The sequence below is a fragment of the Dendropsophus ebraccatus genome, chromosome 1 (assembly GCF_027789765.1).
Source record: "Dendropsophus ebraccatus isolate aDenEbr1 chromosome 1, aDenEbr1.pat, whole genome shotgun sequence".
NCBI lineage: Eukaryota > Metazoa > Chordata > Amphibia > Anura > Hylidae > Dendropsophus > Dendropsophus ebraccatus.
In genome coordinates, this window is record NC_091454.1 from 181,405,318 (window position 1) to 181,432,291 (window position 26,974).

The window sequence follows — 26,974 nt, forward strand, 5'->3', positions numbered from 1 at the left end:
TGGCACTGTATAACTGGCCTGAAAAAGATAGGCAACAGGAGCCCATGACAATCTCAATAGAAAACAGGACTTCAAAGAAAGGCTTCTTTTTATGGTGAGTGCCCCATTTCTTTAGGGTAAAAACCATCTTACACATCAAGGCAGACAGGATAGGAGCATATACACTGACAATCAGCAACAGCTGTTTCATGCTCACAGGTTCTTCTTCCTGGCCCTTGCATCTATGGAAATATTTGCAAATTTTACAGAGTCTTTCTTAAAGTGAGAAGTTAATGCACCGCATAATGTTAATAGTGCCAAATCGCTCTTACTATACTTATCCATATTTCAAACAGATGTCTTCACCTATTTCTGACGACCAAAATTGACTGCTGAATCTAATACAGATGCAAAAAAGCACATGTAATATGTTATCAAGAATGAGCCTAAAGTCAGTTTCACATAAACTTAATGCAGACTAAAACTATGTTCCCACTTTGTAGGACACCGGCCAGGTCATGGAACGGCCAGTGTCAGACAAGATAATCCCGCCCGGCACTGCAGTACCAGCCGGATGATCTTTACTGCTGCTGAATTCGGACGCTTCCACATCAGAATAGAGCATTCGACCGGAGCTGCTCGCTCCATTGTGTGAACGGACAGGATTTTCTGAAGCCGCTATTGACATGTCAAATTCTTGCAGCACTGCTAGGGATCCCAGCCTGAGTGTATACTATGTGTATACATTTTGTCCGGGATTCACTGAGGTGATTACTACAGAACTTACACAGTGGGAACATGGCCTTTATGTGCAAGCACCAGGCTTGTGTTATGTGGCAAAGTGTTATGCCCCTTGCAAAAATAGTCAAACTACCCAATTGTGCCACAGAGCGAGACGGATAATAAATTCATGAAAATCATTTCTTGCAATCCTTAGCTCCACAAAATGTCCCCTGTCCTGTCAGCCTGAGAATAGTTTATTCATTGTGCAACCAATGAGAAATCCATTACTTTACATCAGTCAGACAAACTAAAATACAAAAAAATTTTATTGAAGAAAAATTTACAGAAGGACATTTACACGGAAACAAATGAACATCAGAAAACATGAGAATTCAGGAACCATTTACATCTGTCTCTTCTTCCATTTCTTCCTCTGCTTCCTCTGAAATGAACACATCATTGTCTAGAAATCAGAGAGAGAAGAGAGACACTTAAGTCACACAGAAACATTGAGTTCATTTGTTCACCTTATTTATGGATCTCCAAACTGCGGCCCTCCAGCTGTTGTGAAACCACAATTCCCCAATTTCCATGCCTGAACAGCTAAAGCTTTGGATTTGGCTGTCCAGGCATGATGGGAAATGTAGTTTTGCAACAGCTGGGAGGGCCGCAGTTTGGAGACCCAAGACCTTGTTAATCACATTGAAAGAAGGTTAAACATTATAAAATGATACCTTATTCCCAGGTGCCTGTGAGAGGGTGGTCACTAAGAGGCAAAACAATCACTGGATTGTATGGCTGTTTGTTGCCATCATTCATTGGCCGTACTTTCCTTATTACATAGGAGGATGCTCTTCTTGTGAGTAATAGCTTTTTTTAAATTTGTTAAAACAGTGTTCAGACATTGCATTTTGCCTTTTTTTTTTTTTTTTTTTAAACATGCCGCCAAAATTAAACATTTCTGTACTATTTTTTGCCATTTAGGATACGCCGTCTTCTTGCATGTACCATGAATAGTGTCTAACAAAGCAAGGTAGGGCTACATAGCAAAAGAAAAGAACTCCACAGCAGCTAATGAGATCACATTGCAGCCAGCAAATTACCATGACCTAAAATTTACCAAAAAAGCACCCCGGATGGATTTCTGATCATTGTTAGAGCCAGGGCTGTGGAGTTGGAGTCGTGGAGTCAGAGCTAGTTTTGGCTGGAGTCGGGAAAAATGTACCGACACCAGCTTTATAAAAAAATTAAAAAAAAAAAATCTTAGAACAATTTAGAATTGAGTTTTGATATGAATTTTTTTGTACGTTTTGCTCATCAATACATATTATGAGCAACATTCTAATAGGACACTGGCTCTATTAGATAAGGGTGGTCAGGGGAAAAAAAAAAAACATAAGTAGTGTAGCAGTAATCTCCTCATTTTGGTGTTCTATAGCTGCAGCAGGCTGTGTGTGTATGCTATGGCTGCAGCAGGCTGTGTGTGTGTGTGTGTGTGTGTGTGTGTGTGTGTGTGTGTGTGTGTGTGTGTGTGTGTGTGTGTGCGCTATGGCTGCAGCAAGCTGTGTGTGTATGTACTAAGGCTGCAGCAGGCTGTGTGAGTGTGTGCTATGGCTGCAGCAGGCTGTGTGAGTGTGTGCATGTACTATGGCTGCAGCAGGCTGTGTATGTACCTACTATGGCTGCAGCAGGCTGTGTGCGCACGCGAGGGCGTGCCCCTACACCCACAGTGACCCCTCTATATCACTATGTGTGACCCCCTCTATATTACAGGTATCTGGCATTATTAGCAGTGTTTCTGTGTGTATGGTGAATATGTAGTTAGAAACTAAAGACCACCTGCTCCATCTAGTCTAGTTGTGAGTAGTTCAGGACATGGAGGCTGGAGACTGGCTGCATCCTCTGCACACACAGGAAAAGCTGCTTTATATCTTTCCTTATTTCCTCAGAAGTCGCCCCAGGATCATGTAGGACATTAGGAAGAAGCTGCTGAGCCAGTGTGATAAATAACTCCCCTGGTATATGACTGGCCATTTATGAAGGAGCAGGAGTCGGTCATGATAAAATTCAGGAGTCGGAGCTGCGGCTTACAGACTCCACAGCCCCGGTTAGAGCAACCTACAGGATGTACATTGTTTACATCTGGGTTCTGCCAGATGTCGGCACCCCACCAATGAGCTAATGGTGGCTTATTCAAAGGATAGGCCATTAATAATAACAGCGTCACTGGGTGTAGAGTACTGCAACTATCCACTGACAAGAATGGAGACAAGCTTTAATACCACAAACAAACCGAGGACGAGTGTGCTAAAAAGAAAAAAAAAAAAAAAAAAAAAAAAAAAATGGGGATTAAGAATTCTTACCAGGAGCACGGTCTTTACCAGGAATCTGACCAGACTGCAGCAAACCCTTGAGCCTTTCCACTTCTGCGAGTGTTGTGGCATTGGCAATGGCAACCTACAACAGAGTGTAAAAGTTAACAGAATTAGATACAAATGTAGCAAACTCCATAAGAGACAACCTCTGTCTAAAATAACATCCAGGAAGCTGTGATACACAGTGGTACGGTACTGAAGAAAGCAGCTAAGGTCACTCCTCCAGTGTCTCATTGTTAGCAGAATCTATATATTATGTGCCAATCCTAGAGGTGCTGTACAATGGGACCAGGGTGCCATGAGAGCATGGAGGGTAAGTACAGGTTATTTTAGCTCTAACCATCAATGTGGAAAAACCCAAGTGGACCCACTCATTGTTATCAAATAGTTTCTGCATACATCAACCAAGGAGACTATATGCATTTGTACTTTGGTACAGTACATATTTCAATGTGGCAGACGAGTTCAAGCATAGAGGGGTGATACTTTGTTCTCGCTGTGGGTACACAGAGGTTTATCAGGGTTACACCAGAAATGGGGTAGAACTGTTTTGGTGGCTAATAACCATAGCCAATGGAGTTTGATATATGTGGGTGTCAAAGTTTCTTAAATGTAGTCTCTGTTTTATCCCAAAATGGTTATGATTATGGTTTTCTTTAGCCCTTTAGGTCTTATTAGTGTTTAAGAATTCTATACTAAAAGAAAAACATTTGATGGTCTCCGATTGATAAATCTGATCGATTATGTCACACGCTGGACAACTGTGACAGTGAAGACTGTACCTTGATAGCTTCAACATCACTAGGTGAAGGCCCAGATTTCTTCTTCTCAGGTTGTAAGCCTGCACCGGGTGTGAATCTATAGACAGAAGGGAAGGGATAGGCATTAATAAAAATAAGGCCATAGACTATTTTTGGCTTCTCTCATCTTTCATTGGTGACACCACGAAAGTGATTTCAACCCAGTGTAGTATCTTATCTTGGTTAACAACTGATACATGAAGAAAGCCTCTTCAGAAGCACCTTGTGGGGAATAAGCGAGCCATCTGTGAACATGAAGAGCTGTGGCATAATGCTCACTACATGGTCACAAGACAAATTTTAAAATTTAGTTCAGAATTAAAAAGCCCCAATTTGCTCCCCAGTTCAATTTATTATTCGGAGGCTGCATATGATGCAATGTGCTCCTTGCAGGTTTACTGTGCCGGATATGACATCATATGCTGTTACCATTACTTTATGTATGTGTGAGGAAGGTGCTTGTGAAGGAAACTTTCAGACTCAGAGAGAAATTCGTATCTTACGTTTTTGATCTCTTGGCAATATCCTTTGCAAGCTGTGCACCCCGCTTGCCCTTGAACATACTTGCGGCTTCCTGTCGCTCCTGAAGCGATACCATACACAGAGTTAAATGAGAATCAGCAAGAGCAAACTGAAGACTGGGACTAACTGCTCAGCAGTCCTCTTGAGAACAGACAAAACTAAGTTCCATGTATTAATAAGATTAAAGGGGTTGTCCTAAGATTAAAAGTTACCCCCTATCCACAGGGAAAGGGGATAACTAGTTAGTGGGGGGTCCTAGACTAGTTATAAGAACACAGGTTAACTGTTCCCCAAATGAATGGAGTGGCAAGGGCACAAGCCCAACCTCAGCTCCATTCACTGTCTATGGGACTTCTGAGCATGGCTATACTTGGAAGTATCAGAGAATGAATGGGGCTCCCAGCGGGCGGGGGGACAACCAGTAATCTTTGGATAACCCCATTAAAGCAAAGTCAGCCAGGTTGGTAGCTGTAAGGAACAGGTGCGTTATATGTACAGAACACTGCCCTGCTGTAAGGGCCTTAAAAGATTTAAGGAGTATGTCGATTATTTTTAAAAAAAAACTAAAACCTGCAAGTCTTTAGACATGAAATCATACAGACCCCATCTCTATCTACATGGCAAAGCTGACAAGTGAGCTGCAAGCGTCAGCATATTGTGAAAACTTTTTTTGCACAGATATCAAAATTAAAATCTGTATCAAACAATGTTTAGTCAGAAAATAAAATTTAACCAAAAATCTAAATTCCAAGCAAACTTTATTCCATTTCTGACACTTATTTGCAGTTTTTTTTTTCCTTTTCCTGACAAGTGAGAATGGTGCCTGGATTTAAGTGCCCAAAGACAATTTATGTTGAAAGGAAGTGGCAACTTGTAACCCATTAAGGGAGTAACCAAACCATTTACATACTTGTGGTGGCAGAACATTTACTTGGCACTAATTCTCTAGAACAGGAGGGAAAACTTACTGCAAGTCTAACTCTCTGGAAGTCCAGCACACGGATCTGTGGTATTTTGAAAACCACATACAACCTGTAATGCCGCTTGTTAATGACTGGATTTCTTAATAAGCTGAAAGAGAAAAACACAATAGTTAGAGAACACACAAAAAAAACGGAAAAAAAAAAACAAAAACACACACACTACGCCCAATATGTATTTAGTCCTAATGCACATGGCCATGTTTATTATATATGGTGGTATTCATTCCCAGAGAAACGGCATCTACTGGAGAAAAGACATGTTTGACTAAACAAATTTGGATCTATAATATATAAATCTTAAGCCTAAAGTCTCCATGTTTTTATGTGTTTATCCTGCAAGCTTATCCAAGCACACTTAAGCCTTCATTCTGTGCTATATATCTTCAAGGTCTACCAACAGGTCATGTTTAGAGGATTTCCTTAGTATTTCACAGGTGATATAATTCTAGTCAATGCATCATATGGGTTATCCTCACATCCTGACCTGTTGGTGGTCCGTGAAGGACTGGAGCTGGGGAATGCTGCTATATGACCTGTTATACAAGGCTACCATTTTTGTGTAAAAAACCACCTAAAGCTGAACATCTGATTATAGACCAAAAACAGAGATTGTACTGAAATGAGCGTGTTACTTTAAGGGAATCTGTCAGCACCTGTTCTGGGTTCTGAGGTGCTGACAGTGTGTGTCACCTTTTCTTTTTCAGATGGGTGCTGTACTTTGTCCCCAATCTGTGCCGTAACTTTCTCCTCAACTGTCGAAGAGAGGTAGCGGTGATGTGTTCGTAACGCACTTCGGCCCGCCTCACCACTACCTCCTCCCAGCTTTTCTTAAATATTCATTGCGCCAGTCTTCCGGCCTCCTGGCAACGTCATCTTTAGCTGCCTGGTTCTGTGCATTGTCTGTGCTCCCGCAGCCTGATTCACGCATGTGCTGCAGTGTGTCGGAGCGGTGCAGGCGGACTGAGGGCCAAAGCCTACGCCCTCAATGGCTTCGCTCAGTGCTGCTCCGAAGCACCACGGCTAATGCGCAAATCAGGCCGTGGGAGTGCGGACAATGCACAGAACCAGGCAGCTAAAGACGTCGCCAGAAGGCCTGAGAATGGGCGCAATGAATATTCAAGAGAAGCTGGTAGGAGGTAGTGGTGAGGCGGGCCGAAGTGCGGCACGAAGACATCACCACTACCCCTCTTTGACAGTAGTGGAGAAAGTTACGGCACAGATTGGGGACAAAGTACAGCACCCATCTGAAAAAGAAAGGTAACACACCGCACTAAGAGACACACTCCATCACACTGTCAGCACCTCAGAACAGGTGCTGACAGATTCTCTTTAAAGTCCAATTCCTATTTCCTGAGACAAAATGTAAGTCTGTTTCCATAAGCAGAGGGTCTGCATCTGACACTCTAAAGTAGAGATCAGCAAATCCCTGATCTCAACAAAGCGAATCAATTCCGCTCATCAAACCCACCGTCTCTCAGCGCTGCTCCACTCCTTGACGCTCCACCCCGAGTGCTGTGGAAAAGATGCATCCAATCCTGGGAAACTGGGAGATGTTTCCCAGTAATGGATCCAGCTTTTCCTGGCATCCTGGGAGGAGTGGCAGGGAGCAAAGCAGCACTGAAAGGCTGCAGGCTTGATGAGACGAGCGCTGATCAAACAAAGCGCTTCACTTAGTTGAGAATAGTGATTTGCCCATCTCTACTCTAAAGCTATGGCTAGATGCATTTTGGGTATAGTTGTGCACATTTACAGTCAGCCACACAGTGGTAAAACCTTAAGGGAGAAGGTGAAAACTTTTTTTAATGTATTGTATTGCCCCCTAAAAGTTTTACAAATCACCAATATACACTTATTATGGGAAGTGCTTATAAAGTGCTTTTTTCCCTGCACTTACTACTGCATCAAGGCTTCACTTTCTGGATAACATGGTGATGTCACGACCCGACTACCAGAGCTGTGGCTGCTGGAGAGGATGATGGCAGAGGGATTCTCAGTGTCCCTCCAGTGCCCTGTGCCCCTCAGCGTCCCCCTGTCATCATCCTCTCCAGCAGCCACAGCCCGCACAGCTCTGGGAGTCGGGTCGTGACATCACCATGTTATCCAGGAAGTGAAGCCTTGATGCAGTAGTAAGTGCAGGGAAAATAGCACTTTATGTGCATTTCCCGTAATAAGTGTATATTGGAGATTTGTATAACTTGTGGGGGGCAATACAATACTTTAATAAAAAATTTTGCCGGACTTTTACTTAAATAAAAAGATAGAGGTTTGTTCCAGCCATGTGATCTCTCAAGAAGCAGTAATGTATTACTTACCAGAGATAAGTTAGATTCTTTAGGGTTGACAGATTATCCAAGTCACCCTGAAAATAAAAGAGAAGGAAATGAAAAACGTGGTGAACTAAAGAGCTAATAGTAGAACCCAAGGGAGAGAAGAATCTTACCAGTTCCATAATGCTGTTATTTGTGAGGATCAGTTCAGTGAGATTAGGTATAACCTGTTCAAGTCCTTCCCCGATACGGCTAGAAATAGATACAGATTGTTACAAAACATGTACTGGTTCATGGCTGTAATACAAAACTGCTTCTACAGTGTTAGAAAAAACATGGGCACTTTCTTCCAGCACCACTCTTGTCTCCAGTGCAGGTGTGGTTTGCATTTAAGCTTCATTCACTTTAATGGAACCGAATTGTAAAACCTGCACCCAAACTGGAGACAAGAGCGGTGCTGTCTCTAGAAGTGGCCATGTTTTTCTAACATTGGATAACCCCTTTAAGCTAAAAATTTCACCCACTTTATAGTCATTTACCCAGTGAACAGTCATGAGTGTTAGTAGGCCATTAAAGGGGAGGAATGAGTTAGGGGTCATTCACACACTCCATGACTTACAGACCCTACAAAGCATAAAGCTGTGAAGTGAAATAGATGTCCCGGCATCATATATCAGTATGATGCCGGGAGAGATTAGTGTTTAAGTCTTCAGCACCATGTGAGGTTCAGTTATACAAGCTGCACACCAGCTACATAACAGTCATGTTGTCCTGCCTTCTCTGCTGACACTGGTTGATAAGTATTGCTCCATTTCTCAAAGGCAGCCGACAGAGTTCTGCCATCATTCAGCGCATTCAAGGCCGCTTGTCTGTTCTCCGAGGTATCTCGGTATTTATACTTACCAAGCAGTGGGAACTCTTCCATATATTTATAGGGGTACTGTCATTAAATAAAAACTCTATATGTTGTAGCTAGAGATCACTAGAGCAAAGAGAGAAGCATTAAGCTGCACGCTTCTCTTTCCACTGCCTGACTGATCAGAACTTCTCACATCTCAGGGATATGTCTAAAGTTTATTAAAGCACCAGGCACACTATCAGACTGTAGACTCCATAATAACTTTCACAGTTTATACTCACTATCACGGTCATTGTCTGCTCACTACTGTTTGATGGATCTATTTTTCCATATATTACGCTTCCTTATGGGGTAACTGGTAACACAGACTGAGACCATCATAAACGCAGATCATCTTACCATATCCTGTTATTGTTTAGTAATAAGCATTTAAGTCTCTTCAGCAAAGGAAATCCATCCAGCTTCCTGATCTCATTGTCCGAGAAGTCAATTGTATCAAACTGATCCAGTGTGGCCCCAAGATTCTCAATGACTGGGATTTTATAACCTAAAAATGAACAGAATATTCTAATTATTAGAACACACAAGTTATATAGAGTTCAGTATCCGCATGAGACAAAGTGAGAACTGATGGTCCTTTTGCCTCTTGGCAAAAATAGAAATGTCGCAAGTTTTGATCACTCAGGATCTTAGTGTTCAGACCCGTGCAGATCATCAGAACTAGCCGGAAGAGGACCCCTCTGCGGCACATCAGCTCCTGTCTCTGTGTGAGGGAGCTGGGCTCATGGACTTACATTGGGAGCCCGACACATCACATGACACAGAGCCGGGAAAGAACGGCTATTAGCTCTTCTCCCCGCTTGTCCGGTTAACCCGTACACTCAGATCAATCTAATTTGACAAAAGTGTTTTTATTTAAACGACAGCAACACTTTAAACAGAACCAATCACGACGAAAATGCCCCCAATGATAAGGAAACGTGCTGGTACATCACCCAGCACGCTTCTGAAACATCCCCCTGTACCCTCCATGCCCTCCTTGATTACACTATAATTTTACTTTTATGAAGTCCCGCGCTGTATGGTACTTCCGGGCAAGTAGTAGTCACGGCCCTGGGCGGTTGCAAGCGCTGTAATCACGCGCAGAGGGGCGTGATTGAAAGAGCTGCGCTCTGCTGATGTCCCCCAGGGCCTGCGTTCCATGTTGAGGCGTGCCGACGTCTTTAGCACACCACGCATGCGCAGTATGTCAGCGTCTTCTCCCGCCGTACTGCCCATGTGTGGTGTGCTAAAGACGTTGGCGCGCCGCAAGGTGTAACGTAGGCTCTGGGGGACATCAGCAGAGCGCAGCACTTTCACAGCGCTCGCAACCACCCAGGACTAGTGTTGCACGATGCACCGAAATATCTATACTATCGATATTCGGGGCAAAAAAAACAGTTCGGTACCAGGATTTCCTGGTATCGATACTTTATATTAAGCTGCGCAATAGCGCAGCTTAACATAAAGTATAGTGCAGAGAACATGGCCGGCGGCTAGCTGAGCGCCGGCCATGTTCTGTGTGCTGCCCGCCCGGCTCACCAGCTCTTGCTCCGTGCTGCCCGGTCCGGGGTGTCGTCGTTCCCCCGGCTCACCAGCTTCTGCTGCCCGGTCTGTGAAAAGGAGCGGGGCGCTGCAAAGTAGGTCAGAGTGGTTCAGCGTGCCACAATTCATGTGACACGGTCGGGGGTTAACTCACTACCCACTGGCCGACCTCTCTTTTGCAACCCGCCAGGTCCGCCCGGGTAGGGCTGCATGCCGCTGTCACCATGGGGCGGTATTCATACTGGGCTGTGTTCCGATGTGACTCCCGGCCCCCGCACACAAGCCGCAGCCTCCTCACTACTTGCTTCTCGTCACTGTACATCGCCTGCTGTGTACGGAGCGGCTCGGCTGCTGCTGACACTTGACAGCGGCATCTACACAGTTAAATAGAGCTGTCAAAAGTGTCAGCAGCATCCGAGCCGCTCCGTACACAGCAGGCGATGTACAGTGACAAGAAGCAAGTAGTGAGGAGGCTGCAGCCTATGTGCGGGGGCCGGGAGTCACAGGGGAGGGGGAGTGACGCCGGGACCGGGCAGCATGGAGCAGAAGAGGCTGAGCCAGGATGTGAAGGTTCTGCTCCACTACAGCTATTACTATCCCCAACATACTATACTACTGCTATGGGTCAGCACTAGTATGGTATGTTGGGGGTAGTAGTTGTATAGCTGACACATAACACTAGTATAGTATGTTGGGGGTAGTAGTTGTATAGCTGCGTGTCAGCCATACAACTACTATCCCCAATATATTATACTGTGCATCTGCCATACTATTACTCCCAACATACTATACTAGTGCTATGTGTCAGCCATACAACTATTACCCCCAACATACTATACTAGTGCTATGTGTCAGCCATACAACAAATACCCCCAACATACTATACTAGTGTTATGTGTCAGCCATAGAGCAAATTCCCCTAACATTCTATACTGTGCATCTGCCATACTATACTAGTGCTATGTGTCAGCCATACAACTATTACCCCCAACATACTATACTAGTGCTATGTGTCAGCCATACAACTATTACCCCCAACATACTATACTAGTGCTATGTGTCAGCCATACAACTACTACCCCCAATATACTATACTTGTGTTATGTGTCAGCCATAGATCAAATACCCCCAACATACTATACCAGTGCTAGGTGTCAGCCATACAACAAATACCCCCAACATACTATACTGTGTCAGCCATACAACTACTACCCCTAACATACTATACTGTGTCAGCCTTACTACTACCCTCAACATACTATATGGTGTGTCAGCCATACAACTACTACCCCTAACATACTATATGGTGTGTCAGCCATACAACTACTACCCCTAACATACTATATGGTGTGTCAGCCATACAACTACTACCCCCAACATACTATGCTGTGAGTCAGCCATACTACTTCTACCCCCAACTACTATAATAAAAACAAAAAAGGGGGAAATATTGGCATCATAGCCTGTGTAAATGCATGTAATGCGTGTAAGTTGTAAATTAAAAGGAACATATATTGTACCTTTGTAATAGTACCGACCTGAAGAATATAGATGACATGTGAGGTATATTACATGGTGAACATTGTATATGCATTAGGGGGAGTGGGGGTGGGGCACTTTATAGAATTATTATGGGCGGGTTATACACTAAGTATCGAAATGGTATCGAGTATCAAAATAAAACAGTTGGTATTGGTATCGAACTCAAAATTCTGGTATAGTGACATCCCTACCCAGGACCGTGACTACATACACCCACTGTGACTACTTTCCAGGAATTACCATACAGCGCGAGACTTCATAAAAGAGGGGATGTTTGGGAAGCGGGCTGGGTGATGTACCAAAATGTTTCCTTATCATTGGGGGAATTTTCGGCGTGATTGGTTTCCTTTAACCCCTTCCTGCAAATAGATGGTACTACTACCTGTCTGCAGTGCTCTAATTGCTATAGTTCCTATAATAGAAGACACAAACAGTCTGAGGCTTTGGTAGATTTAGTCATTTTTCTATTAGGGTAAAAAATTCTAACTGCAGCACTATTTTAACATTCAAACAGCAGAATCCAAACAGAGTCAGTGATGCAGATTATATAACAAACGTGACAGTGATAGAGTAGTGCCATGTAGTACAGTCACTAAGGCTACAGAGAGAACCTGCACCGGCTTTACAGGGAATTTGTAAGAGCTGAGTCCCCAGAGAAGACCACCACATGTGGGGGTCCAACAACCATCATCAGATACAGACAGCTCCATACAATGTGTAGGGGTTTGGCCAAGTTACTGCAGCTCAGCTCCTATACAAGTGAATGGAAATTGAGCTGCAGTAACTCAGCATGTCCACTGCACACTGTATGGCGCTGTCTCCTTCTGGCTCTGCTCTTTACATGGCAGATATCTGCTCAGCAGGGTGTGCCAGACCCCAAGTGCTCGGATTAGATTGGCCATCCTGTGAATTGATCATAAGTAATAGAGGAGGTAGCCAAGACTAGTAAAGAAGCAGCCCCTCACCTGTCCTCAGGCTGTGTGTGGTATTACAGTCAGCTCTATTCACTTCAATGACACTGAGCGGCCATACACAGACTGGGGATAGGAGAGAGGAAAGCAGCCAGGTTTTGTAGGTTTGGATACCTCCCTCCTATCTGTTTGCTATGGAGAGAACCAGTGAGTTACAGGACTGGAGCTCAGGACAGTACAGCGCCCCCTGGAGGTGCAGACACCACATTACTGCAGATTTCAGCCACTACAGCTGGGGGAGTGCAGCTCTGGCGCCCAATAAGCAGCTCCTTACTACATAGCCCGGGTTAGTTACCCCAGTGCGGCCTGTACTGGCCATCACCCACGGCTTCTAGCTGCCCCGTGCCTCCCGTTACCTCCTCCCGCGCCCGGTACTTACCCCGCAGGTCCAGCTCCCTGTCCCGCACAGCGTTCGTGTACTGCGCCGCCTGCTCTATCAGATCCGCCGTGAGCTTCACCATGGCGCCCGCACTGATTCACTCCACGCCACACAGAAAGCGCGCTGCAGCACTAGAGAAGAAGGCCTCACAACGTCACTTCCGGTTTAGAGGGGGGGGGGGAATAGCGCGTCCAATCAGGACACGGGACATGTCAGGTCAGACAGAAGAAGTCGATTACAGATAGATCGGAACGCAGAATTGATTAGGACTGTCTTCAATTGATCAGCGTGGTGTCACCTTACACGGAGACGCTGTGCTGCGCCACAGAAAGTTTTTCCCTCGTCCCCTCACGAGGCTGAAGTTGGTTTCTTATTCGGCAGTTTCTTATTCAGAGTATTTTTCTTTTTCCTGTTTTAGCTATTATTCTTACAGAAAATATATAATATTCATACCCTACCGTAAGTGAGGGGCCCTGAGAGGACTGGTGATAAAAATGGCAAAAAGACCCCACGGTTGGCATAAAAATGGGCATGAAAGTAAAACCACAAAATTATTATTTAAAAATAAAATTGACTTTGGCCCACTGATCTCACACTGATAATACACAGAGAGGGATGCCCCGCATCACATCCAAGAGAGTCCAGCCTGGCCCAAAGTGGTTCTGGGTATAAAAACTGGCATCAAAGTGGGCACATAGGCATTTTTCATGATTTGAATAAGTAACAGCTATTTTCAAAGGGTTAAATGAGTTTGGGCCACTGATCTCACACTGATAATACACAGAGAGGGATGCCCCGCATCATACCCAAGAGAGTCCAGCCTGGCCCAAAGTGGTTCTGGGTATAAAAACTGGCATCAAAGTGGGCACATAGGCATTTTTTCCTAATTTGAATAAGTAACAGCTGTTTTCAAAGGGTTAAATGAGTTTGGGCCACTGATCTCACACTGATAATACACAGAGAGGGATGCCCCGCATCACATCCAAGAGAGTCCAGCCTGGCCCAAAGTGGTTCTGGGTATAAAAACTGACATCAAAGTGGGCAGATGGGCATTTTTGTCCTATTTTGAATAAGTAACAGGTGTTTTCAAAGGGTTAAATGAGTTTGGGCCACTGATCTCATACTGATAATACACAGAGAGGGATGCCCCGCATCACATCCAAGAGAGTCCAGCCTGGCCCAAAGTGGTTCTGGGTATAAAAACTGGCATCAAAGTGGGCACATAGCCATTTTTCATGATTTATATAAGTATCAGCTGTTTTCAAAGGGTTAAATGAGTTTGGGCCACTGATCTCACACTACGTACACACAGATAGGCATGCCCCGCATCACATCCAAGAGAGTCCAGCCTGGCCCAAAGTGGTTCTGGGTATAAAAACTGGCATCAAAGTGGGCACATAGCCATTTTTCATGATTTGAATAAGTAACAGGTATTTTCAAAGGGTTAAATGACTTTGGGCCACTGATCTCACATTGATATTACACAGAGAGGGATGCCCCGCATCATACCCAAGAGAGTCCAGCCTGGCCCAAAGTGGTTCTGGGTATAAAAACTGGCATCAAAGTGGGCAGATTGGCATTTTTTCCTAATTTGAATAAGTAACAGGTGTTTTCAAAGGGTTAAATGAGTTTGGGCCACTGATCTCACACTGATAATACACAGAGAGGGATGCCCCGCATCACATCCAAGAGAGTCCAGCCTGGCCCAAAGTGGTTCTGGGTATAAAAACTGGCATCAAAGTGGGCACATAGCCATTTTTCATGATTTGAATAAGTATCAGCTGTTTTCAAAGGGTTAAATGAGTTTGGGCCACTGATCTCACACTACGTACACACAGATAGGCATGCCCCGCATCACATCCAAGAGAGTCCAGCCTGGCCCAAAGTGGTTCTGGGTATAAAAACTGGCATCAAAGTGGGCACATAGCCATTTTTCATGATTTGAATAAGTAACAGGTATTTTCAAAGGGTTAAATGAGTTTGGGCCACGGATCTCACATTGATAATACACAAAGAGGGATGCCCCGCATCATACCCAAGAGAGTCCAGCCTGGCCCAAAGTGGTTCTGGGTATAAAAACTGGCATCAAAGTGGGCACATAGCCATTTTTCATGATTTGAATAAGTAACAGGTATTTTCAAAGGGTTAAATGAGTTTGGGCCACTGATCTCACACTGATAATACACAAAGAGGGATGCCCCGCATCATACCCAAGAGAGTCCAGCCTGGCCCAAAGTGGTTCTGGGTATAAAAACTGGCATCAAAGTGGGCAGATTGGCATTTTTTCCTAATTTGAATAAGTAACAGGTGTTTTCAAAGGGTTAAATGAGTTTGGGCCACTGATCTCACACTGATAATACACAGAGAGGGATGCCCCGCATCACATCCAAGAGAGTCCAGCCTGGCCCAAAGTGGTTCTGGGTATAAAAACTGGCATCAAAGTGGGCACATAGCCATTTTTCATGATTTGAATAAGTATCAGCTGTTTTCAAAGGGTTAAATGAGTTTGGGCCACTGATCTCACACTACGTACACACAGATAGGCATGCCCCGCATCACATCCAAGAGAGTCCAGCCTGGCCCAAAGTGGTTCTGGGTATAAAAACTGGCATCAAAGTGGGCACATAGCCATTTTTCATGATTTGAATAAGTAACAGGTATTTTCAAAGGGTTAAATGAGTTTGGGCCACTGATCTCACACTGATAATACACAAAGAGGGATGCCCCGCATCATACCCAAGAGAGTCCAGCCTGGCCCAAAGTGGTTCTGGGTATAAAAACTGGCATCAAAGTGGGCAGATTGGCATTTTTTCCTAATTTGAATAAGTAACAGGTGTTTTCAAAGGTTTAAATGAGTTTGGGCCACTGATCTCACACTGATAATACACAGAGAGGGATGCCCCGCATCACATCCAAGAGAGTCCAGCCTGGCCCAAAGTGGTTCTGGGTATAAAAACTGGCATCAAAATGGGCACATAGGCATTTTTCATGATTTGAATAAGTAACAGCTATTTTCAAAGGGTTAAATGAGTTTGGGCCACTGATCTTACACTACGTACACACAGATTGGCATGCCCCGCATCACATCCAAGAGAGTCCAGCCTGGCCCAAAGTGGTTCTGGGTATAAAAACTGGCATCAAAGTGGGCAGATGGGCATTTTTGTCCTATTTTGAATAAGTAACAGCTGTTTTCAAAGGGTTAAATGAGTTTGGGCCACGGATCTCACACTGATAACACACAGAGAGGGATGCCCCGCATCACACTGATAACACACAGAGAGGGATGCCCCGCATCACACTGATAATACACAGAGAGGGATGCCCTGTGGGTCCTTACCAGACTTTGGAGCAAATGCCAAACTTTACTGAAACGGTAATGAGGATTAGGGTAAAACACATACCTTTATCCATGGTGTTTTTGGTGCAATAGGGAGCTATCAGCAGTTTAGATTAATCTAACTGGCTGACAGTTCCCCTTTAATAATGGTCATTATTTGCCCTTATTTTTACTTTGTTTAAACATAGCCTAAAGGGGTATTCCTGGAAAAATTGAAAAAAAAAAGAACCAAAATTAACCCTTAACTAAAGAACTTATATATTCCTTGTTGGCTTTACTCGGAGATTGCTGGTCCAGTCACATGATGCAACCTTTCTTACAGTGATGTCCTACTTCCTTTCATCTTCTTGGGTATGGTGACGTCAGCACTTGGGGGCAAAGCCATCTCTCGTACCCAGAACGGCCTTCCTACACGTGCGCAGTGCGATCATTAGTATTGCAGCATGCATCTGCTAATCCCACTGGGTACAGGGACATCAATGCTCCCGTAATCAGGTTCTGCTGGCTACAAGGGCGGTCTTACTGGCTACAAAGGGGTCCTATATGGCTACAAGGGGACCCTGACATTGCAGGCAACACATAGGACAAATATATTTCAATGGCCCTGTTCACACATCTGTACAAGTGTTCAGGTCCACGTGCCGCGCTACAAAAAAATAAAGGATAGATTATAGTGCGGACTTGCATTTGCGGCACGAATCATTGTCTTCTACATAGTGCTCCGTAAACTGCGTAGCACTGTTACTGCACATTCATAGTGCGGTCCACCATTACAGGTCCGTATTCACTGGCTGAACTATGGATGTGTGAATGAGGCCTAACATAGCCTAAAGCAGACCTGTCAGCAGAAAACATTGCTGCAGGTATTGTTATTATAGAAATGTATTCAGGGTTAGCCGAGAAATGTTTAATAAGACGAGATGGGACAGCTAATTCTGGGATCCTGTTATGCGGACAAATGCCTCCTGAGTACTTTAGCCCTGTTTGCTTAAAGGGGTAGTGCGGCGCTAAACATTTATTCACAAAATACCCAGAACCACTTTGGGCCAGGCTGGACTCTCTTGGGTATGATGCGGGGCATCCCTCTCTGTGTATTATCAGTGTGAGATCAGTGGCCCAAACTCATTTAACCCTTTGAAAACACCTGTTACTTATTCAAAATAGGACAAAAATGCCTATGTGCCCACTTTGATGCCAGTTTTTATACCCAGAACCACTTTGGGCCAGGCTGGACTCTCTTGGATGTGATGCGGGGCATCCCTCTCTGTGTATTATCAGTGTGAGATCAGTGGCCCAAAGTCATTTAACCCTTTGAAAATACCTGTTACTTATTCAAATTAGGAAAAATGCCAATCTGCCCACTTTGATGCCAGTTTTTATACCCAGAACCACTTTGGGCCAGGCTGGACTCTCTTGGATGTGATGCGGGGCATGCCAAACTGTGTGTATGTAGTGTGAGATCAGTGGCCCAAACTCATTTAACCCTTTGAAAATACCTGTTACTTATTCAAATTGGGAAAAATGCCAATCTGCCCACTTTGATGCCAGTTTTTATACCCAGAACCACTTTGGGCCAGGCTGGACTCTCTTGGATGTGATGCGGGGCATCCCTCTCTGTGTATTATCAGTGTGAGATCAGTGGCCCAAACTCATTTAACCCTTTGAAAATAGCTGTTACTTATTCAAATCATGAAAAATGCCTATGTGCCCACTTTGATGCCAGTTTTTATACCCAGAACCACTTTGGGCCAGGCTGGACTCTGTTGGATGTGATGCGGGGCATCCCTCTCTGTGTATTATCAGTGTGAGATCAGTGGCCCAAACTCATTTAACCCTTTGAAAACACCTGTTACTTATTCAAAATAGGACAAAAATGCCTATGTGCCCACTTTGATGCCAGTTTTTATACCCAGAACCACTTTGGGCCAGGCTGGACTCTCTTGGATGTGATGCGGGGCATCCCTCTCTGTGTATTATCAGTGTGAGATCAGTGGCCCAAACTCATTTAACCCTTTGAAAATAGCTGTTACTTATTCAAATTAGGAAAAAATGCCAATCTGCCCACTTTGATGCCAGTTTTTATACCCAGAACCACTTTGGGCCAGGCTGGACTCTCTTGGATGTGATGCGGGGCATGCCAAACTGTGTGTATGTAGTGTGAGATCAGTGGCCCAAACTCATTTAACCCTTTGAAAATAGCTGTTACTTATTCAAATCATGAAAAATGGCTATATGCCCACTTTGATGCCAGTTTTTATACCCAGAACCACTTTGGGCCAGGCTGGACTCTCTTGGGTATGATGCAGGGCATCCCTCTCTGTGTATTATCAGTGTGAGATCAGTGGCCCAAACTCATTTAACCCTTTGAAAATAGCTGTTATTTATTCAAATCATGAAAAATGCCAATCTGCCCACTTTGATGCCAGTTTTTATACCCAGAACCACTTTGGGCCAGGCTGGACTCTCTTGGATGTGATGCGGGGCATCCCTCTCTGTGTATTATCAGTGTGAGATCAGTGGCCCAAACTCATTTAACCCTTTGAAAATAGCTGTTACTTATTCAAATCATGAAAAATGCCTATGTGCCCACTTTGATGCCAGTTTTTATACCCAGAACCACTTTGGGCCAGGCTGGACTCTGTTGGATGTGATGCGGGGCATCCCTCTCTGTGTATTATCAGTGTGAGATCAGTGGCCCAAACTCATTTAACCCTTTGAAAACACCTGTTACTTATTCAAAATAGGACAAAAATGCCTATGTGCCCACTTTGATGCCAGTTTTTATACCCAGAACCACTTTGGGCCAGGCTGGACTCTCTTGGATGTGATGCGGGGCATCCCTCTCTGTGTATTATCAGTGTGAGATCAGTGGCCCAAACTCATTTAACCCTTTGAAAATAGCTGTTACTTATTCAAATTAGGAAAAAATGCCAATCTGCCCACTTTGATGCCAGTTTTTATACCCAGAACCACTTTGGGCCAGGCTGGACTCTCTTGGATGTGATGCGGGGCATGCCAAACTGTGTGTATGTAGTGTGAGATCAGTGGCCCAAACTCATTTAACCCTTTGAAAATAGCTGTTACTTATTCAAATCATGAAAAATGGCTATGTGCCCACTTTGATGCCAGTTTTTATACCCAGAACCACTTTGGGCCAGGCTGGACTCTCTTGGGTATGATGCGGGGCATCCCTCGCTGTGTATTATCAGTGTGAGATCAGTGGCCCAAACTCATTTAACCCTTTGAAAATAGCTGTTATTTATTCAAATCATGAAAAATGCCTATGTGCCCACTTTGATGCCAGTTTTTATACCCAGAACCACTTTGGGCCAGGCTGGACTCTCTTGGGTATGATGCGGGGCATCCCTCTCTGTGTAATATCAATGTGAGATCCGTGGCCCAAACTCATTTAACCCTTTGAAAACAGCTGTTACTTATTCAAATTAGGAAAAAATGCCAATCTGCCCACTTTGATGCCAGTTTTTATACCCAGAACCACTTTGGGCCAGGCTGGACTCTCTTGGATGTGATACGGGGGATCCCTCTCTGTGTATTATCAGTGTGAGATCAGTGGCCTAAACTCATTTAACCCTTCGAAAATAGCTGTTACTTATTCAAATCATGAAAAATGGCTATGTGCCCACTTTGATGCCAGTTTTTATACCCAGAACCACTTTGGGCCAGGCTGGACTCTCTTGGATGTGATGCGGGGCATGCCTATCTGTGTATTATCAGTGTGAGATCAGTGGCCCAAACTCATTTAACCCTTTGAAAATAGCTGTTACTTATTCAAATCATGAAAAATGCCTATGTGCCCACTTTGATGCCAGTTTTTATACCCAGAACCACTTTGGGCCAGGCTGGACTCTCTTGGTTGTGATGCGGGGCATCCCTCTCTGTGTATTATCAGTGTGAGATCAGTGGCCCAAACTCATTTAACCCTTTGAAAATACCTGTTACTTATTCAAATTAGGAAAAAATGCCTATGTGCCCACTTTGATGCCAGTTTTTATACCCAGAACCACTTTGGGCCAGGCTGGACTCTCTTGGATGTGATGCGGGGCATCCCTCTCTGTGTAATATCAGTGTGAGATCAGTGGCCTAAAGTCAATTTTATTTTTAAATAATAATTTTGTGGTTTTACTTTCATGCCCATTTTTATGCCAACCGTGGGGTCTTTTTTGCCATTTTTATCACCAGTCCTCTCAAGGCCCCTCACTTACGGTAGGGTATGAATATTATACATTTTCTGTAAGAATAATAGCTAAAACAGGAAAAAGAAAAATCCTCTGAATAAGAAACTGCCGAATAAGAAACCAACTTCAGCCCCGAATAAGAAACCAACTTCAGCCTCGTCGTCCCCTCTTAGTTTTCTATCTACAGGGCCAACTGTACTGTGTTATGGCGTCTTTCATTTTACCATAACATGTATGACGGAATCCCAAATATATTATTAATGAAGATATAAATAGGTGAAATTGTAAAAAAGAATGCAATATGGTAACGTTTGGGGGGTTCCTGTGTCTACGTAATGCACTATATGGTAACAGCGACATGACACTATTATTCTATAGGTCAGTCTGAACACAACCATATGCAGGTTACACAGATTCTCTAATGTTATATAATTTTTCTTCTTAAATCCTTTTTTTTGCAATTAATTATTAATAAAATGGGCCTATTGTGACGCTTATAATAGTTTTATTTTTTCACCTACGGGACTGTATGAGATGTAATTTTTTGCGCCATGATCTCTAGTTTTTATTAATACCATATTTGTGTAGCTCAGACGTTTTGATCACTTTTTAAAAAATAAAATGTAACAAAAAAATCAGTAATCCTGGCGCTTTTTTCCCTCTTTTCATTTACGCCATTCGCGATGACGCCTGTTATATTTTAATAGATCGGACAATTAAGCACGCTACAGTATATAACATGTTCATTTATTTTTATATCTTTTATTTATATAATAGGAAAGGGGTTTGATTTTAACTTATTGGGGGAGGGGCTTTGGAGTACTTATAAAAACTTTTTTTTTTTTTTTACACATTTTAAGTCCCCCTGGGGGACTTTTACCTGCAATACGTAGATTGCAAACACTGTAGATTGCATTGATCAGTGTTATAGGCGTTCTGCTCATTGAGCCTTCCTGTGGCAGACTCAATGAGCAGAAAGCTGATCAGACCACATGGAGAAAGGTAAGAGACCTTCGGAGGTCCAATACAGCGATCAGTAAGTGACAGGGGACTGCCCCTGTCACTTACACTTAAACTTTGCGGCATTTAAGGGGTTAATGACACGCTGCAGCCTGTCAATAACAGTGAGGGCCGGGCTTGCTCACTGTAGCCAGCCTCCACCTCCTATGAAGCGCGCTCCGCTCCGGAGCGCGCATCATTACAAAGGACGTATCGGTACACCCAGGGTCGTCTGGGGACAGGCACCCATGGAGACTGGTATGTCCCAGGTCACCTAGGGGTTAAAAGGGTTTCTTTTTTATAAATCTATTACTATACCTAGTATACCTATTTCTGTGGCCATAGATGCCATTATTATATGTTTATAGGGCACACAGTGTGGCAGTATTATATTTAGGGCTATAGTGTGTGGATGTCATTTACTGCAAAAAAAATAAATAAAGGGAACACAGCGATTTTTCATTTTCCTTCTTGCTCCTCGCATTCTAACATTCATAATTTTTTCTTATTATTTCCATCAGAAAAATCATACAAGGGCTTATTTTTTGCTAAAATAAATTTACTTTGCAATTACACCTTTTATTTTACCATACAATGCATGGCGAGACAACAAAAAAATATTCCTTGTGAGGTAAAATAGAAATAAAAAATATTAGTTATGGTGTGGGGTGGCATTTCTTTGGAGGGCTGCACAGCCCTCCATGTGCTCGCCAGAGGTAGCCTGACCCATGTATCAGGATGAGATCCTCAGACACTTTGTGAGACCATATGCTGGTGCTGTTGGCCCTGGGTTCCTTCTGACGCATGACTATGCTAGACCTCATCTGGCTGAAGGGTGTCAGCAGTTCCTGCATGGTGAAGGCTATTGGTGCTTTTAGACGGAGCGATAATTCGCCCAACCGCACGATTAACGATTTTGAATGAACAATGTTTATAACGATCAGCGTTTAGACGGAACAATACATCGTACGGAAAAATCGTTTTGCGAGCGCTTAAGCCTATCTCATACATAGGTTAAATCGGTGAACGACTGTTTAGACGGAACGATCTGTGAATTTTTTGCGAACGACAATTGAAAGATCAAAATGAACGATTTCTCGCTCGTCGCTTGATCGTTCGCAGCGTTTACACGTACGATTATCGAATACGATCACGTACGATTACACGAATACGATCGTTATCGCGCAAATTCGAACGATAATCGTTCCGTCTAAAAGCACCATATGATGCTATGGACCGACATGCCCGTTCCCCGGACCTGAATCCAGCTGATCACATCTGGGACATCATGTCTCGCTCCATCCACCAACATCACATTGCATCACAGACAGAACTGGCGGATGCTTTAAAGGGGAACTTCACATAAGGAAAACAGTTTTTCTATTAAAATTATATATATATATATATATATATATATATATATAAAGTTATATAGGTGTGTATATACAATGTATTACCATATCTGTACGGTTCTGCCACACTGGTAGCTGATAGAAATCCAGGAAGTGAAGAATAATGGCCCCTGTGCCAATCCACATTGTCTCCTGCTCCTTTTGCTATTCCACCTTAGGAGACAAATCTTCCATGCCTCTGTCTCACATTGAGTGTGTTTGCTGAGCACAGGCTGATGATGCAGACAGGGGGCAGGGCGTGATGTCCCAGGAGGCTTGGCTGGATCCCCCAATCCCCTGAGTGATTCACCATTTTTGACCGGCCAGAAGCAGCTGCTGCACTGATTTTGGTGATTGTGTGCAAAACTCTGCAGTGAAATTAGGGCTGTGTTCACACACAGTGACGGATTATAATTTGGGCGGCCGCCCGGGGCCCGGGGCTCCGGGGGGGCCCATGCCACGCCGCCCACATTATAATCCGCCCACGCCGGTGCTGCCCAGCCCGCCACTGCACTCTTGTAACCGCAAGGATTATTTCGCTTGCGGTCACAAAAGTCCCCGGCTGCCTCTGGCTGTCGGGGGTGTCCCGTCCTATCCCCGGCAGCGCGCATCTCCCCGGCATCACACAGCTCCCTGTACGCCTGGGACCCTGACTTCCGGTATTGGGAGCGCACGTTAGAGGCGCTCTGTACCGGAAGTCAGGGCCCAGGCGGCACAGTGAGCTGTGTGATGCGCGCGCAGCCGGGGACAGACCAGGAGGCGAGGGGATCCACGGGGGAACTGATGGCAGGTGAGTTGTGTTTTTTTTATTTTTTTTTATTTACTGACTGACTGTGCAAGGGGGGGGGAGGCATCTATAAAGAGGGAAGAGGGGGACCATGTATGAAGGGGGGAAAGATGGGGACCATGTATGAAGGGGGAAAGAGGGGGAACATGTATGAAGGGGAAAGAGGGGGACCATCTATAAAGGGGGAAAAGGGGGACCATGTATAAAGAGGGAAAGAGGGGGACCATGCATGAAGGGGGAAAGGGGGACCATCTATAAAGAGGGAAGAGGGGGATCATGTATGGAGGGGGACCATGTATGAAGGGGGAAAGAGGGGGACCATGTATAAAGAGGGAAAGAGGGGGGCCATGTATAAAGGAGGAAAGAGGGGGACCATGTATAAAGAGGGAAGAGGGGGACCATGTACAAAGGGTAAAGAGGGGGACCATGTATGAAGGGGGAAAGAGGGGGACCATGTATGAAGAGGGAAAGAGAGGGACCATTTATAAAGAGGGAAAGAGGGGGACCATGTATAAAGAGGGAAGAGGGGGACCATGTATGAAGGGGGAAAGAGGGGGGCCATGTATGAAGGGGGAAAGAGGGGAAACATGTATGAAGGGGAAAGAGGGGGACCATCTATAAAGGGGGAAAAGGGGGACCATGTATAAAGAGGGAAAAAGGGGGACCATGCATGAAGGGGGAAAGGGGGACCATCTATAAAGAGGGAAGAGGGGGATCATGTATGAAGGGGGAAAGAGGGGGACCATGTATGAAGGGGGAAAGAGGGGGACCATGTATAAAGAGGGAAAGAGGGGGACCATGTATAAAGGAGGAAAGAGGGGGACCATGTATAAAGAGGGAAGAGGGGGACCATGTACAAAGGGTAAAGAGGGGGACCATGTATGAAGGGGGAAAGAGGGGGACCATGTATAAAGAGGGAAAGAGGGGGACCATGTATAAAGAGGGAAGAGGGGGACCATGTATGAAGGGGGAAAGAGGGGGGCCATGTATAAAGAGGGAAGATGGGGACCATGTATGAAGGGGGGAAAGATGGGGACCATGTATGAAGGGGGAAAGAGGGGGAACATGTATGAAGGGGAAAGAGGGGGACCATCTATAAAGGGGGAAAAGGGGGACCATGTATAAAGAGGGAAAAAGGGGGACCATGCATGAAGGGGGAAAGGGGGACCATCTATAAACAGGGAAGAGGGGGATCATGTATGAAGGGGGAAAGAGGGGGACCATGTATGAAGGGGGAAAGAGGGGGACCATGTATAAAGAGAAATAGAGGGGGACCATGTATAAAGGAGGAAAGAGGGGGACCATGTATGAAGGGGGGAAGAGGGGGACCATGTATAAAGAGGGAAGAGGGGGACCATGTATGAAGGGGGGAAGAGGGGGACCATGTATGAAGGGGGAAAGAGGGGGACCATGTATAAAGAGGGAAAGAGAGGGACCATTTATAAAGAGGGAAAGAGGGGGACCATGTATGAAGGGGGAAAGAGGGGGGCCATGTATAAAGAGGGAAGAGGGGGACCATGTATGAAGGGGGAAAGAGGGGGACCATGTATAAAGAGGGAATAGGGGGACCATGTATAAAGAGGGAAAGAGAGGGACCATGTATGAAGGGGGGAAGAGGGGGACCATGTATAAAGAGGGAAGAGGGGGACCATGTATAAAGAGGGAAGAGGTGGACCATGTATGAAGGGGGAAAGAGGGGGACCATGTATGAAGGGGGAAAGAGGGGGACCATGTATAAAGAGGGAAGAGGGGGACCATGTATGAAGGGGAAAAGAGGGGGACCATGTACAAAGGGGGAAAGAGGGGGACCATGTATAAAGAGGGAAAGAGGGGGACCATGTATAAAGAGGGAAGATGGGGACCATGTATGAAGGGGGAAAGAGGGGGACCATGTACAAAGGGGGAAAGAGGGGGACCATGTATAAAGAGGGAAGAGGGGGACCATGTATGAAGGGGGAAAGAGGGGGACCATGTACAAAGGGGGAAAGAGGGGGACCATGTATAAAGAGGGAAGAGGGGGACCATGTATGAAGGGGGAAAGAGGGGGACATCTATAAAGGGGGAAGAGGGGGACCATGTATAAAGGGGGAAAGAGGGGGACCATGTATAAAGAGGGAAAGAAAGGGACCATTTATAAAGAGGGAAAGAGGGGGACCATGTATAAAGAGGGAAGAGGGGGGCCATGTATGAAGGGGGAAAGAGGGGGACCATGTACAAAGGGGGAAAGAGGGGGACCATGTATAAAGAGGGAAGAGGGGGACCATGTATGAAGGGGGAAATAGGGGGACCATCTATAAAGGGGGAAGAGTGGGACCATGTATGAAGGGGGAAAGAGGGGGACCATGTATAAAGAGGGAAGAGGGGGACCATGTATGAAGGGGGAAAGAGGGGGACCATGTATAAAGAGGGAAGAGGGGGGCCATGTATAAAGAGGGAAGAGGGGGATCATGTATGAAGGGGGAAAGAGGGGGACCATGTATGAAGGGGGAAAGAGGGGGACCATGTATAAAGAGAAATAGAGGGGGACCATGTATAAAGGAGGAAAGAGGGGGACCATGTATGAAGGGGGGAAGAGGGGGACCATGTATAAAGAGGGAAGAGGGGGACCATGTATGAAGGGGGGAAGAGGGGGACCATGTATGAAGGGGGAAAGAGGGGGACCATGTATAAAGAGGGAAAGAGGGGGACCATTTATAAAGAGGGAAAGAGGGGGACCATGTATGAAGGGGGAAAGAGGGGGGCCATGTATAAAGAGGGAAGAGGGGGACCATGTATGAAGGGGGAAAGAGGGGGACCATGTATAAAGAGGGAATAGGGGGACCATGTATAAAGAGGGAAAGAGAGGGACCATGTATGAAGGGGGGAAGAGGGGGACCATGTATAAAGAGGGAAGAGGGGGACCATGTATAAAGAGGGAAGAGGTGGACCATGTATGAAGGGGGAAAGAGGGGGACCATGTATGAAGGGGGAAAGAGGGGGACCATGTATAAAGAGGGAAGAGGGGGACCATGTATGAAGGGGAAAAGAGGGGGACCATGTACAAAGGGGGAAAGAGGGGGACCATGTATAAAGAGGGAAAGAGGGGGACCATGTATAAAGAGGGAAGATGGGGACCATGTATGAAGGGGGAAAGAGGGGGACCATGTACAAAGGGGGAAAGAGGGGGACCATGTATAAAGAGGGAAGAGGGGGACCATGTATGAAGGGGGAAAGAGGGGGACCATGTACAAAGGGGGAAAGAGGGGGACCATGTATAAAGAGGGAAGAGGGGGACCATGTA

General features: G+C 45.1%; 1 protein-coding gene across 1 annotated transcript; it reads right to left on the reverse strand.

Moving 5' to 3' along the window:
* Positions 1-1,010: 1,010 nt before the first annotated feature.
* SNRPA1 (small nuclear ribonucleoprotein polypeptide A') lies at positions 1,011-13,142 on the reverse strand. The gene is made up of 9 exons (XM_069985405.1): positions 12,985-13,142; positions 8,908-9,055; positions 7,823-7,901; positions 7,695-7,741; positions 5,368-5,470; positions 4,381-4,460; positions 3,860-3,935; positions 3,066-3,159; positions 1,011-1,165 (listed from the first exon to the last, which is right to left on the reverse strand). Exons 1-9 carry the CDS (start codon positions 13,064-13,066, stop codon positions 1,095-1,097), a joined length of 780 nt encoding a protein of 259 aa, XP_069841506.1. The 5' UTR covers positions 13,067-13,142; the 3' UTR covers positions 1,011-1,094.
* Between the last annotated feature and the right edge of the window lie 13,832 nt (positions 13,143-26,974).